General features: G+C 40.7%; 1 protein-coding gene across 4 annotated transcripts in view; it reads left to right on the top strand.

Moving 5' to 3' along the window:
- The window catches only part of SLC25A26 (solute carrier family 25 member 26), an 87,604-nt gene that overhangs the window by 5,627 nt on the left and 67,798 nt on the right, over nt 1-14,179 (top strand). For 3 of the 4 annotated variants that reach the window (XM_048315576.1, XM_048315577.1, XM_048315575.1), the window contains exons 4-5: nt 12,104-12,208; nt 13,431-13,478. The exons of the other annotated variant lie outside the window; for it this stretch is intronic. In XM_048315576.1, the coding sequence (XP_048171533.1) occupies nt 12,104-12,208; nt 13,431-13,478 (153 nt within the window). The remainder of the gene's footprint in view (nt 1-12,103; nt 12,209-13,430; nt 13,479-14,179) is intronic. 4 annotated transcript variants of the gene reach the window in all.

The raw sequence follows: 14,179 nt of genomic DNA, 5'->3' as shown, positions 1-14,179 counted from the left end.
CCAGGTGCCTCACTACTACAGCAGCACAGCCTGGCTACTTCCCATGGGAAGCAGCTCAGCTCTCCCTGCTCTCTGTGGGATCAACTTTGACACCCAAGTAATTTTTATTCTTCCATGGAAATGTTACTGATTAGATTGAATGAGATTTAGCCAGGAAACTTAATTTAACATACCAAGCACACGAAGATAGGTGAGTGTAGCACCTATAACCACTCTGGTAGTGGTAGATGCAAGGTGATAGGCATAGGGCTGGGTGGGATTTGTTTGTGTTGCTGCCTCAGGTGGATTCTTTCTGAGCTTGGTTAGAGCCTGTGCTGTCAGGTTATAACTTCTAACTTAAGGCAATGCACAGAAGTTAGTTCCATGAAGATTCTCTAAAGGCTGTTAGAAATCATCAAGAGGTTATTTACTACCATGGCAATGCACAGCCCTAAAACTTCTTGTTTGCATGATGTGTCATGGAACAGCAGATCCAGGAGGTGTTTTGAGCTTCTCAAGTGCTATTGCAAAATCAAGCAAAATGACAATTGGGCTTGTGAAGAGGTGACAGCGCTTTGCAATAAAATCCACTGGAAGTAAAAGTCTCTTCTTTGTGGAATAGGTTATTTATGGTACACTCCCTGTGCCTGTGAGGATCCTGTGAGAAAATTACAGCCGAGTAATTTAATCAGCAGTAGCCAAACACCAGGTGGCTACAGAGGACTCCTTTCAACAGAACCTGTTGCCATTTGTTCCCCATGCTGGTCTGTGACCTTTACAACTCAGGTGCTTGCTGCTTTCATTTTGGGGCTGGCAGAGATGGTGCAGCGCAGTTAAAGGAATTGCTCAGGGCTCATGTGCTTGGCTCTGGCTACTCTTAAGGCCAGAGAAATGTATAACAGTAGCCACTGAAATGGCAGAGTGGCTTTATGGTGTGGGAACTACCATGTTGTAACAGCCATTTTCTGCCTCATTTTCCTGGTTTTTGCTAGCTTTTCTTCTCTTCTTGGAGTGATGGTGTGAGGGGAGAACTAAGCTCTAAAGTAACTGAGATAGGTATTTAGAGATTTGCTACAACAAATCTGTAATAAAATAGCACAAACCAAAACGTTCTCATGTATGTTTTATACAAAGTCTTAGTTGATCAATAGAAATATATAAACTAGTCCAAATTGCATCAGGGTGAAAGTTATAATTACAGTTTTATTGATTAGTCGTTAAGTTTTAATCAGGGCATAACCACTGGGACTATTATTTTGTCAGTAGGTTTTTTGATAATACGTACTTTTCTTCATTTTATGCTTCATGATATAATTGCTTTTAAATGTGAAGCATTAAGCCAAAGACTGTCATGTTAGGATTCTTGAAGCGTGTCTTTGCATTTCCACACAGTTTTTTTACAAAACAGAGAAATTAGGATTTATAGCAAGAAAGCGTTGATGGATTTCTAGTTTTGCTGTTCCTTTACTGATGAGTATAAATGAGTCAGATACCTTCTTGTGCATCAATAAAATGTGAGTATGTGCAAAACTTAAATGTGTGTTTGTGCTGACTAATCTGTGTTTTGAATGTCACCTGCTAAAAACAGTAAAATAGGTAAAGAAGAAGAAATACGATAATATGTGAGAAATCAGTCAGATGGGAACTTTTAGTTGTTATAACAGCCACTCTCCTGTACTGTTTACATTCTGTGGAAACTCATGGGAGAAACAGCCCCCTGGTCTGGTTTGGTCCATTTTTTCCATTCCAGGCAGGGGGACACAAAGCCAAACAATAAACAGGCATGGGTTGGAGCAGTGTTTTGGTTTTTTTCCTTTTAGGCAGGAGGAATATATAAAGCTAATCTCATCTCCCAGAGTGAGATAAAGAAAAGAACATACAAAATCTGATCCTGTTAAGCATAATTATTTTTTCCTATAACCGAATCTTTCTGTATAGAGACTCTGAATATCCCATAATACATGAAAAACTGCTTACAAAGGCACATCCAAAACTCTAGAGGGCAGATACATGGTGTATCATCTCATCAAGGAAGGAGAAGGTTGAAGAATACATGAGTTGCCAATGGGGGAAAAGCCCTTATTATACCACTTGTGTAACTGAAATCTGGAGATAGAAAACACACTTAATGCATCCAGGACTTTGGAATTTTTCATCTTGACTCTGCTTTGCCCTGTATGTTTAGTCTGCCTGTATCTTTACAGTGAGCTGCCAAATGTGCTTGGAAAACATGATATCATAGGGAGTGGAAAGGAAAACCAGATGTTCTGAAATTTTAATTTTAATATTCTAAGGCAATATAAGTAACTCCGAGAAGGAGCAGCATTTTTAACCTCCTAGTGCCCATTTTCAGTAGTAACCAGGTGTGTCTTGCAGGCCCAGAGTTAACTGTTCAGCTCCAGATTGATTTGTACAGATTTTTTTAATGTTGGTTTAATATGAGTGTGTGTGTTAATTACAAGAAACTTTGCTAAATAGAAGTCCCCCTCTGAGCCTCTCCCACCAACCTCCTGCAAATGTGGTTTTATGGGACAAGTTTAAATTGTCCCAGTTTGATGAGGTTTCCCTTAGGAGTGCCAAAGTGTTTGGATTCAGCACAGCTAATTTGGATCCAGCACAGATAATTTTACATCCCACTGGCTTTTCCATGGAGGTGAGAATAAAGTTGTTTGGCTCACATTCCAGAGAAGGGAGCTGACAACAGCCCTTTCGCAGCTAATATTTAGATACTGTTATGGTTGCAATCTGAGCTTTGCAAGATATTAGTGAAAGTTTTGGGTTGTTGCCTGTAAATATTGGGTTCACTCTTATCTTTCTGACCTTTTGTTCTTGATGGGCTATTTTTGATGACATTGTCTTTCTTTTTTTTTTTTTTCCCTACTTTGCAAGACAGCAAACTGCCTTGACTTTCAGAGAGGAAGTGTGGGGGAGGACTGAGGACTGGGATGGGAGGGAGATGTCCTGTTCTTTTGGCAGCTGGTGGTAATGACCATGCTCTGGAAGTAGATCACCAGCTGAAGTCATTGAGCTGCTTTTGTCCTTGTGCAAGTTTCCAGAGTACTTTTGGATTAGCAGTCTGGAGATTTGAAAAGTTCAAAAATTTGTCACTTCAGTGGGGAGAGGGGATCATGTGATTCCACAGGGCAAGGTGAGGACAGGTACTTCAAGGTGAAATTCCAAGCTCACTTCTGTATTCCTGTGTGTTACCACTTGAGGTACTTCTGTGATAAGAGCAAAGTGTGTGGTTCATCTGTGATTAGCATCTGACCCTTCATATTAATAACTTCGGAATTTTTTTATCTGCTGTTGGGAGGTGTCAAATAGGAAAACTTCAGGAATTATCTTTCTGGGGAATTAATTTACCTTTACTAGTATGAACTTGTTTCTTAGAAGAAGCAAGCTTGAATGCATGCAAGTTTACAGTTTACAAATCATGGCTCTGTAGAATGACATTTTAATTCAAATAAAAGAGGAAAGTGTATGTTTATTTTATGCTTGTGGGGTTTTTTCCTGCATAAAAAGAGGCATTCTAGACATGATGGACAGCACTGTTGTCTATCTCTGTCCACTAATCAGCCACTTTTCCCTCTGCCCTGGCAGCATTGTTTGAAACAGTTAACTAGTTTCAGTTTAATAGAAGAGCAGGAATCTCCAAAAGTGTATTGGTGTGAATTCCATGAGACTAACTGACTAGGTCAGAGAAGAAAGTTGTTATTAGTGCCTGTTCTGAGGAAAAGGCAGAAGCATGAGTCAGACAAATCCGCAGAGTAATGGAATTAAAGTCTCCAGCAGGATAATTGGCCAGGGCTTTACAGCATGGTAAGCTCTGGAAGATCAGCTTGCAGGAGCCCAATCTAACAGAGACGAGACAGCCACTCACATCAGACATGAAGTTAAGATTTTAGGTGTTTCAAACTCCAAAACTTGCATGTTGGAAGATGTGACTTTTCCGTTCAACAGGCTAGTTGGACACTATAGGGAGAGCTGATTTTAATTCAGCAAAGAAGTGGTGAAGTACTTGTGTCTAGACCTTGGGCTAATGGCTTTGAATATTTTAGCTATCCCTCTTCTACAAACTGAACTTATAAATGGACAAAACTGTTCTGCATTTTTGCTTTGCATCCTATCTCCTCTCAACCAGTGTAGTATGTGCTGGCAGATCACAGTATTCAAAGTAGCGTGCAAATGACAGCAGTCAGTGTGTGATGGGACCTTTTCCACAATACTGAAACTTTTTTTTCTATTTTCATTGATCAGTGCCTGTCATTTTAGCTGTGACTGTGCCTTTTGTGCTGTGCAAATCTGGCTGCACACAGGCTTTGAGAAAGGGAATACTCCAACCCTGGCAAGATGAGCAGTGATGGGGAGTGCAACAACGTAGGTGGTCTTTTGAATTAATTGTGGTGGGGCTTGAAGTATTCATAAATTAATCTACGTGAGGTCAGGTCTGCAATACAGATGCTGTAGGATTTTTGCCAAATCCTTATGCAGGAGCAGTGGTTAGGAGGTGGTTGGGAAGGTGAGATTGCTGCCTTTGAGAGGTAGTGGAGGAAGAACAGAGAGTGGATGGAAACTCAACTCAGAGCAGCAGCTGGGAATTGGTTGTAAATAAAGATGAATGGAGGCATGAATCCACAAATGCTGCCAACAAATTCATCATACAATTAGAGGCTGAAACAGCAAATTAAGAGCTGTCAAATACCTAGCCAGCCACCCACACTGATCTTCTCTTGTATGCTCCATGCTAACTGCATCTTCTTCATCAGCTGCTCTCCCCACACTGCTTTGTGTAACCTACTTGGTTCAGGGCTTAGAGAACACACTGCTTTGCAGTAAAGTTCAATGTTTGTCATGTCTTTTGATCACAGGGCTGATATTCAGTTGATTTAGAAATATTTGTAGCTCAGAGTGTCTAGAGAGGAAAGCTAATTTGGATTAAAAAGTTATAAGTGAGGAATAAATAATTTTAAAGTATTTCCTGATGGATTTCCTGACTTACTGTACCAGTCAGCTTTGGAAATGTTTGAGACACTTTGGAATAAACTTACCTTGAACTAATGTTCTATGCAGGTTGTCAGGAATAACTATGAATAGCTCCATATGTGGGCAAGCCTGTAATTCTCTAAGTAAAAAGGCTGAAGGAAAGAGTAAGGGATCAATTAAAGGAAAATACTTAATAAAATACAATGTAGTTGAAATTTCCCTGATCTGGGCCAATGTAACCCCAAGAGAGTGAGCAAATTGTAAAATACTAGTCTTCTTTCAACAGGAGACTTAATGTGTTTTCAGAAAATATTGCCTGTGTTCTCTTGCCTAGAATCTCATTAACGTCTGTCCTCCTGTAACACAGACTGACCCCACTTGGCGCCGTGGAAACAGTTTTATGCTGGATGGGATGCACCATGCTACTTTTGCTGAAAGAACAGTTTGGCTGGTGGATTTAATGAGTTTCTTAAACCTTTTAAAGTAAGTTTAACAGACTTTCATGGTGGAAGTGTTGCTGGAAAAGATTGGATCATGCAGATGGTTCTGTACACTGAATTAGGGATCTACTTTTCTTAGGTTTTAAGGATTTCTGTGTTTAAATGTGGTAGTAGTTTATGATTCAAGCATCAACCAGGTTAAGGAAGATTTTTTTCAAGTTATTCAGCTGCCTGATTTTGCTGCTTGAGTTCAAACCAACTGCTTGTGATCGTACTGAAGAACTTCAAAATCTGTGGGACACAGTTTGTGCTGGTGTATGAGAGGTGTGTAGCATCAGGCTGCTTTTGGTAAGTTTTAGGTCTGGTTTTAAAAAGGAAACAAAACTCTACATTGATTAAACATTAAAAGACCAATTGATTAATGCAAAGCACACAAACTTTCAAAACATCTGCAGTGAGAAGTACTTCTGCAAGGAAGTGTTTAGTGTCAGCCTTGTCAGCTTCACAAACTTTCCCTGTTCTCTGCCTGTTAGCTGATGTAACTGGAGTAAGAGTTTCTCCTTGCTGTGAAACAGAGCTTGGCACAAATTCCCACTGCTGGAGGAGAAAAGTTTTCTGAGGTGTATCTGACATGTCCAAAGGAAAGGTAGGCAGGGAACCCACAGCAGGATTTGTTGGGAATGTATCTGGGCAATTGAAGAGCCATATGTGGGGAAGGAAATCTGAGAGGGGCAGAAGCCCAGTAGCCCTGAGAGGGCTCCTGAAATGATGGATGAGGAGCCATCTGGGCACTTCAGGCAGTTGGGGTGAAAAGGCTCAGCCATGATGGCCATGGTGAAGGAACAAGTGTGTGGTGGTACAGGTGATGCTCTGAAGCAGGAAGGAGGGAGCTCTGGAAAGTAATGAAACAGAGCTGACTTAGATTTGAAAATGACAGGATGAAATAAATCTTCAAAACAGCTCTGCAGGTTCCAGGTAAAGTTATGTAAGGTGGGAACGTGGAGGAAGTTGAAAATGTTAGTGGAGAAACTCCAGTTTTCCAAATGCTTGTGTCATTTGGTCCCCATGAATGGTCTCATCTCTGAAATAATATGTTTTTAAGCTCTGGGAGGTGCTGAGATCTGAGGGATCTTGCTGGGTGAGACTGTTCTTTGAAGAAATGTTTCCTACCAGCATACAGGGGAACTGCAGTTAAATTGATGAAGGCCTTGTTGTGTCAGTCAGAGGAGAAGATGGGACAAAGAGCTTGGCGTTGTCTAAACTTTCCCATCCAGAGCCCATTAGTCAAAACTTCTTCTCTCGATGGGGTTTAAATTAGGAGTGGAGTCACCTGTTCATGACCCCAGCAGCTTTACACAGGACTGAATTTCACTGTGCTGGAAGGGCTCTTCTGTGCTGTGCATGAGAGTGTGTGTGGGGGGGAAATAAGATTTAGCATATGCTGAGGCTTTGTGCTGAAGGTGAACACTTTCCCTGGGGCTGGCATTTAAAGACTGATAGTGGACAGTACGAGTACTGGGCAGTTCTGTCATCCCTGGAGACAATTCCCTCATTAAAATAGGAATTAACACTTCCATTCTGTATTCTCTCTGCTCTAGCAGGCAGCACAGCCTGCTGACAGCAACATATGGAAGGACTTGTTCACAACTGCAGTTGTGACCCACAGTGAATTACCAACCAGAGAAACTTGGATTTTTGTTCTGTCTCGGTCAAAAGTGCAGCAGTCATTTAGACGAAGGTTGATTGGTGTTTGAAATGTTTTGAGCCTGTGATTGCAGCAGTTCAGGTGCTTTGTTCAAGGAATATAAGAAACCAAAGGACAAGTGGATATTACATGTTCCTCCTCTTTTCTGCTCATTTTCCTGGTGGTGGGAAGGGTGAGGCAGTTCGTCCTCCATCTGCAGCTCACAGCTCATGTTCCCTGCTAGCTAACATTTCCAACCCAAGAGCTGTGACCACAGTTAGAAGCATTTATTTGGAGGCTGAAATACTTTGCTAATCTCATAATATTGCATTCATTTTCCCCTTCTGTTGAAGAGGGGCATCCCAGGGAGATCTGAAGAACCAAGCATAAATTTACAAGGTTTGGAGAGGCATGGAAAGCTGCAGTGCTGAATTCAAGTTTTGTTGAGAGCCTTTGACTTGAACCAAGAGGGACATTTCCCCTTTATTCTCCAGATCCAAAGGAAATCAGTGCAATTTAAGATCTTTCAATTTTAAACTTGACTATTATTTTAATAATTCAGTTATCTGAGAAAGGGAAAAGGACATTTTTCATGTGTCAGATTAAAAATGGTAACTTCCTACTTAGAAGGGAGCATCTGACAGAAATTGAGATGTTCATATTATGACAAACTAACCTATTTTGGGAAGCAGCATTTTTTTAATATTAAAAAAACCCCAACCAAACAGAAAACCAGCAACAAACAAACTCGAACTCCAAGGTAGCTAAGTCTGCAGCAGTATGGTCAGGGCTAGTGCAGGCTACACTTAAAAACCCCACAAACCCCAATTTATTGCTGCTTCTCTTTGAATGGGGTTTTAAAGTTGTTCTATTTTTCTTGCTTATTTTACATTCTATTGCAGCAGGCAATCTTTCTGACCTTCAAAAATGGGGTGAGAGATTAGGATTTTGTTAGCAGATTGAGTGCAGCTAAACATATGTCCTTTGATAAATCACAGTGTCTTTGTTGTTGTCATTTTTGTGCAGCAGCTTTTCCTCCCTAATGGGGTAGTGATTATCTTGCACAGGTATTGTGAGGTTTAGCCTAAAGTCTCTGCTCTCTGGATACAAGGTTTTATAGTGTCATAAATTATATTCTTATTTGATTAAGAATAAACTTATGCAAATGTCATTTAAGAGAAACTGTCCCCAGGCATGTTCCTTTAGTTTTGTGTTAAGTATTGAATTACATTTATGTGGTGAACATCAATTAAAGCTTCCCAGCCTACTCAGACAGATAAAGTCCTTAAAACTAGCTTCCTGCTTGAGAAATTTAAATATTAAAATCTTTTAGAAAGGGTTCTAAAGGGTTTAAAGCTGCAAAAAAAGAAAAGTTTTCTGGAGCTTACTCCATGCTTCTGTAATAAATTTTCAAGTAGGCTTAGCTATGCAAGCCAGAGATTTGCTCAGAGTCATTGAGTGCAGGTTCCTAAATCACCAGGTGCTCACAAATTCCCTAACAATTCTTTGCCCTCAGACTACCCTTCTCCTGCCACGGAGCAGAACAGTTGGTGGGATTGGCCTCTATGCAGAAGTTACAGTTTTAAGATCAGGTGTTTCCAGTGAACTTAGGTGAGCCCATAGAAAAGCCTTTGGGTGGGTTCCTGGTGCTATTTTCAGCAGATCTTATTTTCTGTTTGCTACAGCCACATTTATACTGAAAAAAAAAAAACAACCCAACAAAACCAAAATAACCCTGTTTAAATTGGCATATATAAAGTTTCATGGCATTTTTGAGGCTTTATTTGCACTGGTCATTCTTCACTATCGGTCAGAACAGCCAGCAAAATCTGGTTCCAGCATAAATCTAACCAGGAGATGGCAGCGTTGATTCATGCTAGGAGTACCGAAAAGTTAGAACGCTTTTCCCTGAGCTGACAGAGGAAAGAAATTACCTTAATTTAATTAGAACATTCACTGTCTTAGCAATGCATAGATAGCTGTTAATGAAATAGACCTGGTTTTAGCTTTTGGCCCTGACTGGCTTATGCAAGTCAGTAAATTAAAAATGAACGCAGGTTTTTGTCTAAATACTGGAGTCACCCTTTGACCTGGTAATGATTCAAGATAAGGATTTTGAAATTCAGTGCCCTCTTTCTCAGAAGTCATCATAGCATTAAAAAGCTGGGAAGGTAATAGGTGCTAATATCGTCATTTCTGCATACCTGCTCTGTAAACTAATAATAGCTTTGCTTGTAGCTGAAAAATCAGGTTTTCCTAACACTTAAATTTAAAAATTCTTGAGCCTTTGGTTTCAGTATTATTGTCTTCCTGCCCTTATGGTATGTATACATGTGCATTGACATTGTGTTACCTGACCAGGTAAATAAGGAAGGAGCTTATAGGGCAGCACCTGAACTTTCCCACGGTCTTGATTCTGTCCTCTTGCTCCCATCAAAAGATGGGAATAACTCCTGGCTCCAGAGCTTGCTTGGGAAAATGAGCGTGGCCTGGCCTCTATCAATGGGGTGCTGTTGTCTGATGCCCTAATGTCAGCTGAGGTGGGTGAGGGCCCACTTCTGGACTCTCTCTGTGTCTGGAGCTGCAGATGTTCAACACAGAGCTAATTTGTCACAAGGTCATCCCCAAATCCGGTAGGATGCACCAGGAATGGCCTGAGTTTGGTGGGCTGTATCATGCTCTTCTGTGGCAAGCAACAGGCTACATCTGTGTGAACAGCCAAGAGATTAAAAAGCAGTTTCTTCCTGAGACCTGGGTGATTAGGAGCTGAATGGGCCCCCTGTGTGAGGCCACGTTATTGTCTGTGTTCCATGGCTGTTAGTCCCCTGGTGGATGCAGGTAAAAGCGTGGACGTGGGCAGGTGCTGTGGGACAGCTGCACAGCTGCACCTTTCACTCTTCCTATGCCATTTGCTTATAGCTTTCATGTCTGGAAATTGAAGTGTGGACTCTCTTGGTGAAGTGTTATCTCACTGGAGCTGCTTGAAAATCCTTATCCAAGAAAGCAAAGCCTGGAGACGTGCACTGTGTTCTTTTACGTTTGGCAGGCTTACCTGGAAGGCGCTGCAGTGATTGAGAGTTGAGATTTTTCTGCACCCGCCCATCCAGGCTGTTACTTTTTTAATAAGATAGATACCTGTGAACTTAACTTGCATACTTCCCTTCAGAGACCTGTTCTCCACATCAAAAGGCTGCTGGGGTTGTTATTGATAGGAAGGTGCATGTGTAGGAACAAACAAGGTAACACGTTGTAAGTTCTGGTGCATAGCGAAAATGTCACCGTGCAGTCTGATATTGGCAGCTGCAACTCGTGGCTTTTTGAATACCAGCAGTGCCCTATGGAGCCAATCTGACAGCACTGCCCGGGTGACATGAGCTTTATTTCCTTTCAGAACAGCACAATGTAATCATTGTTTTTGTTCTTGTGCAGCCACAGACTCCCTTGTAAGTGCAAATTCAAATGGAAGAAGCATCAAAGTTAATTTGAAATGAAATGCACCCCAAGTAGTCCGGGGGAAATGGAGACATTACTTTGTAGCCACCCTTCTCCTGCCAAAACTGCAGCACCCCAGATGTCAGGAAGCCATGCTGCGCTCTTTGTCTGGTCTTGATTGACCAGATTGTTTTCATCCCAGCCTTTTTACAGCTTTCCTCCTGCCTCCATATTTTTAAGGAATAAAAAGCTAATATAAGGACATGGAGTGTTATGAAGCATGAAGTTCTATAAATATTTATGCTGAACTATCAAAAAACTTGACAGTTCTTATTTTCTTGACAGATTGGGGTCACTTGTTATTTTTGACCCTGAGAATTGAAGAGCACATGGAGTTAGATCTGTTTGTAATGACTTCTCAATATTGTTGTCCAGTAAACTTGTAGGAATGTAACAGGATAACAGACTTTTTTCTCGGTGTCTTTGTGAAAATGGAACTTAAACCTTGTACTGTGTTAGCCATAAATGACCACTCAAGTTGCTGTCTCTGTGTAATCTCCAGTGAATTCCTGTACTTTCTTTGGCACACATGGATTTTCCAGTTAGCTGCTTGGTTTGCCACTTCAGATGGACAGCTTTCACCTGGGCTGGTCTGCATTTGAAGTACTCTGTGATCACCTTTATGTCTAGGAACTACAGTGTGTTCCTGAGCCCAGCACAGGATGATCTCAAGGCAGGCTAAAAATCTGGCAAAGGCCTGTGGTGTTCGCAGTGTTTTGCCACCAGTCCTGTCACTGCTTTAAGTATCCCCGGAGCCAACTGAAGACAAACTCTACTTAGAAGTTTTAAGTGCTGATGAATAGGTGTTTTCCAGAGAGATGAGAGGCTTGTTACTGTCATGCTTCAGGATCCTCATTCTATGAAATGATGTGCACACAAGCTTAGCCCCTACCTGAAGCCAAAGTGGCAGGTGAAGGTTTAAAATCCAAGCTTGGCTTTTTCAACAAAGCTGGAGCTTTGTGGCAGCAGCCACATTATTACATCCAGCTGCAGAGCCTAGTAAATGTATCTGTAGGAAAGGATCAATCCAATGCTTTACCTTGAATGAAGTGTGGTGTGTATTTTAAGGTAAACCTTGGAATATGTTGTCTAAAGCTGACCAGAATGTCTCCCGCTATCGGTCACTAGAGGGCACAAAGGAATTACCAAAGAAAGAAGTTTGTTGTTCTTAGTGTCCTGAATCTCCACTTCAGATCTGTGAAAGTGGGGGGAAAAATTCCTGTGACTGCCAAAAGACAGGATGGCTTAAAATTTTGGTTTCATCAGTGATTTTCTCCACCCAAATCTACTTCTGTTTTCGAAGTTAAAAATTCCAAGGGTGCTTCCATGTTCCTGTTAGTATAATTTTGTGATCAGAAAGTACACGGCACTCAGAACAAACACATAAGCTGCTCATGAACAGCTTTTAAGTCCTATAATTAAAAACCTGATTTCCTCATTTGTCAGGTTTCTCTTCTTGGAAGAAGCGTTTGCTATATGAAGAGGAAGCCAGCAATTGCTCCCTGAACCTCTGGCTCTTTTGCAGGTTGCCTGTCTCATACGGGTTCCATCCGAGGTCATCAAGCAAAGGGCCCAGGTTTCCCCTTCCTCAAGCACTCTCCGGATTCTCTCCCACACCCTGTACCACGAGGTGAGTTCAGAGCAAAATTTCTAAAAATTTTCATCCTTCCCACTCAGTGCCGTACATGTCCTGAAGTATTCCTACAACTTTATTCCAATTCTGTGCTCTCCCAGCACTTTCCCATCTATTCTGCTATTGTTAAAAGTGATTGGCATATTATGATTGAGGAAACCAAACCCCCACCTCCCCCTGGGACATGCACTTATGTGCATGCTCCAAACAACTCTTTTTTTTCTCCTCTTTTTATATGGGGTACCTACATTTAAAGAGGAGGAAAAAAAAAAAAAGAAAAAGATTTAGCTTCCAGGTTCCAAACCTCTGCTTGTATTTATGCAAACAGTCCTTGTCTGGGGCAGCAGGACATTGCGTCTCTGTGTGTAGTTTGCTGAATGGTTCCCAGTTTTGAAGCAGGCTTTGGAGGGGATGTTCAAAAGGCACCATTTCAGAGAGGCTCTGTAGGAGCCAGGAGGAACTCTGGAAATGAGTGCTCCTCCAGTATTGGTTGCTTTTGGAAAATAAGGGCCTTTGTCTTCTTTTCAGGAGTTATGCTGTTCCCTCCTGTAAAAACCTGTTCACGTCTGTTTTAGCAGAGTTTCACAGGGGGGATTTTCAAGCTGTGTTCCATAAGAGAAAGTGGCTCCTAAAAACAGTGTGGGGAAAAACCATTATACACGTTTTCTGAGTGTAAAACCCAGGGAAAGGAAGACATAAATATAACCTTTAAATGATCCACTTGATTTTTATTTGCTTTCAAATGAAAACTATTGTGATAACCCTGCACAGGAGGGTCACTAGAACTTCTTTCTGTGACTTGATCATTCTGCTTTAAAAGCTGATTCTGTCAAAACCATATGTTTTTCCCTTTCCATATAGTTGGCCAGAGAACCACAAGCCTTGCCAAACACTTGAATTAAGTGCCCTATAATAATAAACAACATAATTTTATATACACATTAAATAAGTTTTAATTGTTTTGAGTATTATCAGCTGGTTAAAAATATAAAACATTTTTCTTGATAAAGGCTCTGAATCAAGGCTAAGGAGGTGGAAATAAAACCCTCTGGCCCTGTAAATAATGGAATACAGTATACAGTGTTATAATCAATACAGTCAATTTGAAGCCGAGGTGTGACACTTTAGGGCTGTAATGCTTGCCTCATAATCACCAATAAATTGTGGTCTTTGACAAACTCATTCCCTGTGGATGATGCTTTCTTTTGTTGGTTTACAGGGTATTCAAGGACTTTATCGGGGTTATAAAAGCACGGTATTAAGAGAGGTAAAACACTTGTCATTTTCTCTTTTATTTTTATTTCAGTTGATTCCTTTGCCTCACTTAGTTTTCTAACAAGAGATAATAGTACAATTGAGATCAGTTGCTCTAACCTTAAGCTCTAAATCCCAGCATATTTCATTCTAGGTAAGTTACCAGCCTGTAATTTAAATAGAATACTGATAATGAGCACTAAGAAAACCTTTGATATATGCAAAAATTCATTTGTCATCCTGTCTCCCAGTTCTGTTACTGCTAAATTGAAAAAGGATGGAAAGGTATATGTTAACATGAGAAAACCATAAAGTACAGTACTGGAAACTTTCTCAAGTCTTGTGATTGCATCATGTGAACTATATATGCCAACAATGGTGAACTGGTGGCATCAGGCCAAGTTTAGCACAGACAGATTTAGGCTTTCTTTAAATATATTCGTCAGCAGATGCTGAGGGATTATTTGTCATCTCTATATAGAGAGGATTGTACTTTCTCTTCTTTTTCTCTTTTTTTAATGTGTGAAAGAAATTCATTTAGTCCCCCAGTCTGTAGGTTTGATATGGCATTACTTAACTCTAAATCAGAAGTATTTCACTGTTAGAAAAAAAAAAAAAATAGGGCTAAAAATATTTTGACCTGCTTGGAGAAAATTGTTCCTAAACTAAAATCTTTTCATAAATGTACTGTGAATTCCAGGATTAGTGTCATGG

The sequence above is a fragment of the Corvus hawaiiensis genome, chromosome 11 (assembly GCF_020740725.1).
Source record: "Corvus hawaiiensis isolate bCorHaw1 chromosome 11, bCorHaw1.pri.cur, whole genome shotgun sequence".
Classification (NCBI taxonomy): Eukaryota; Metazoa; Chordata; class Aves; order Passeriformes; family Corvidae; genus Corvus; species Corvus hawaiiensis.
This window is presented reverse-complemented; position numbering and strand designations above follow the sequence as displayed.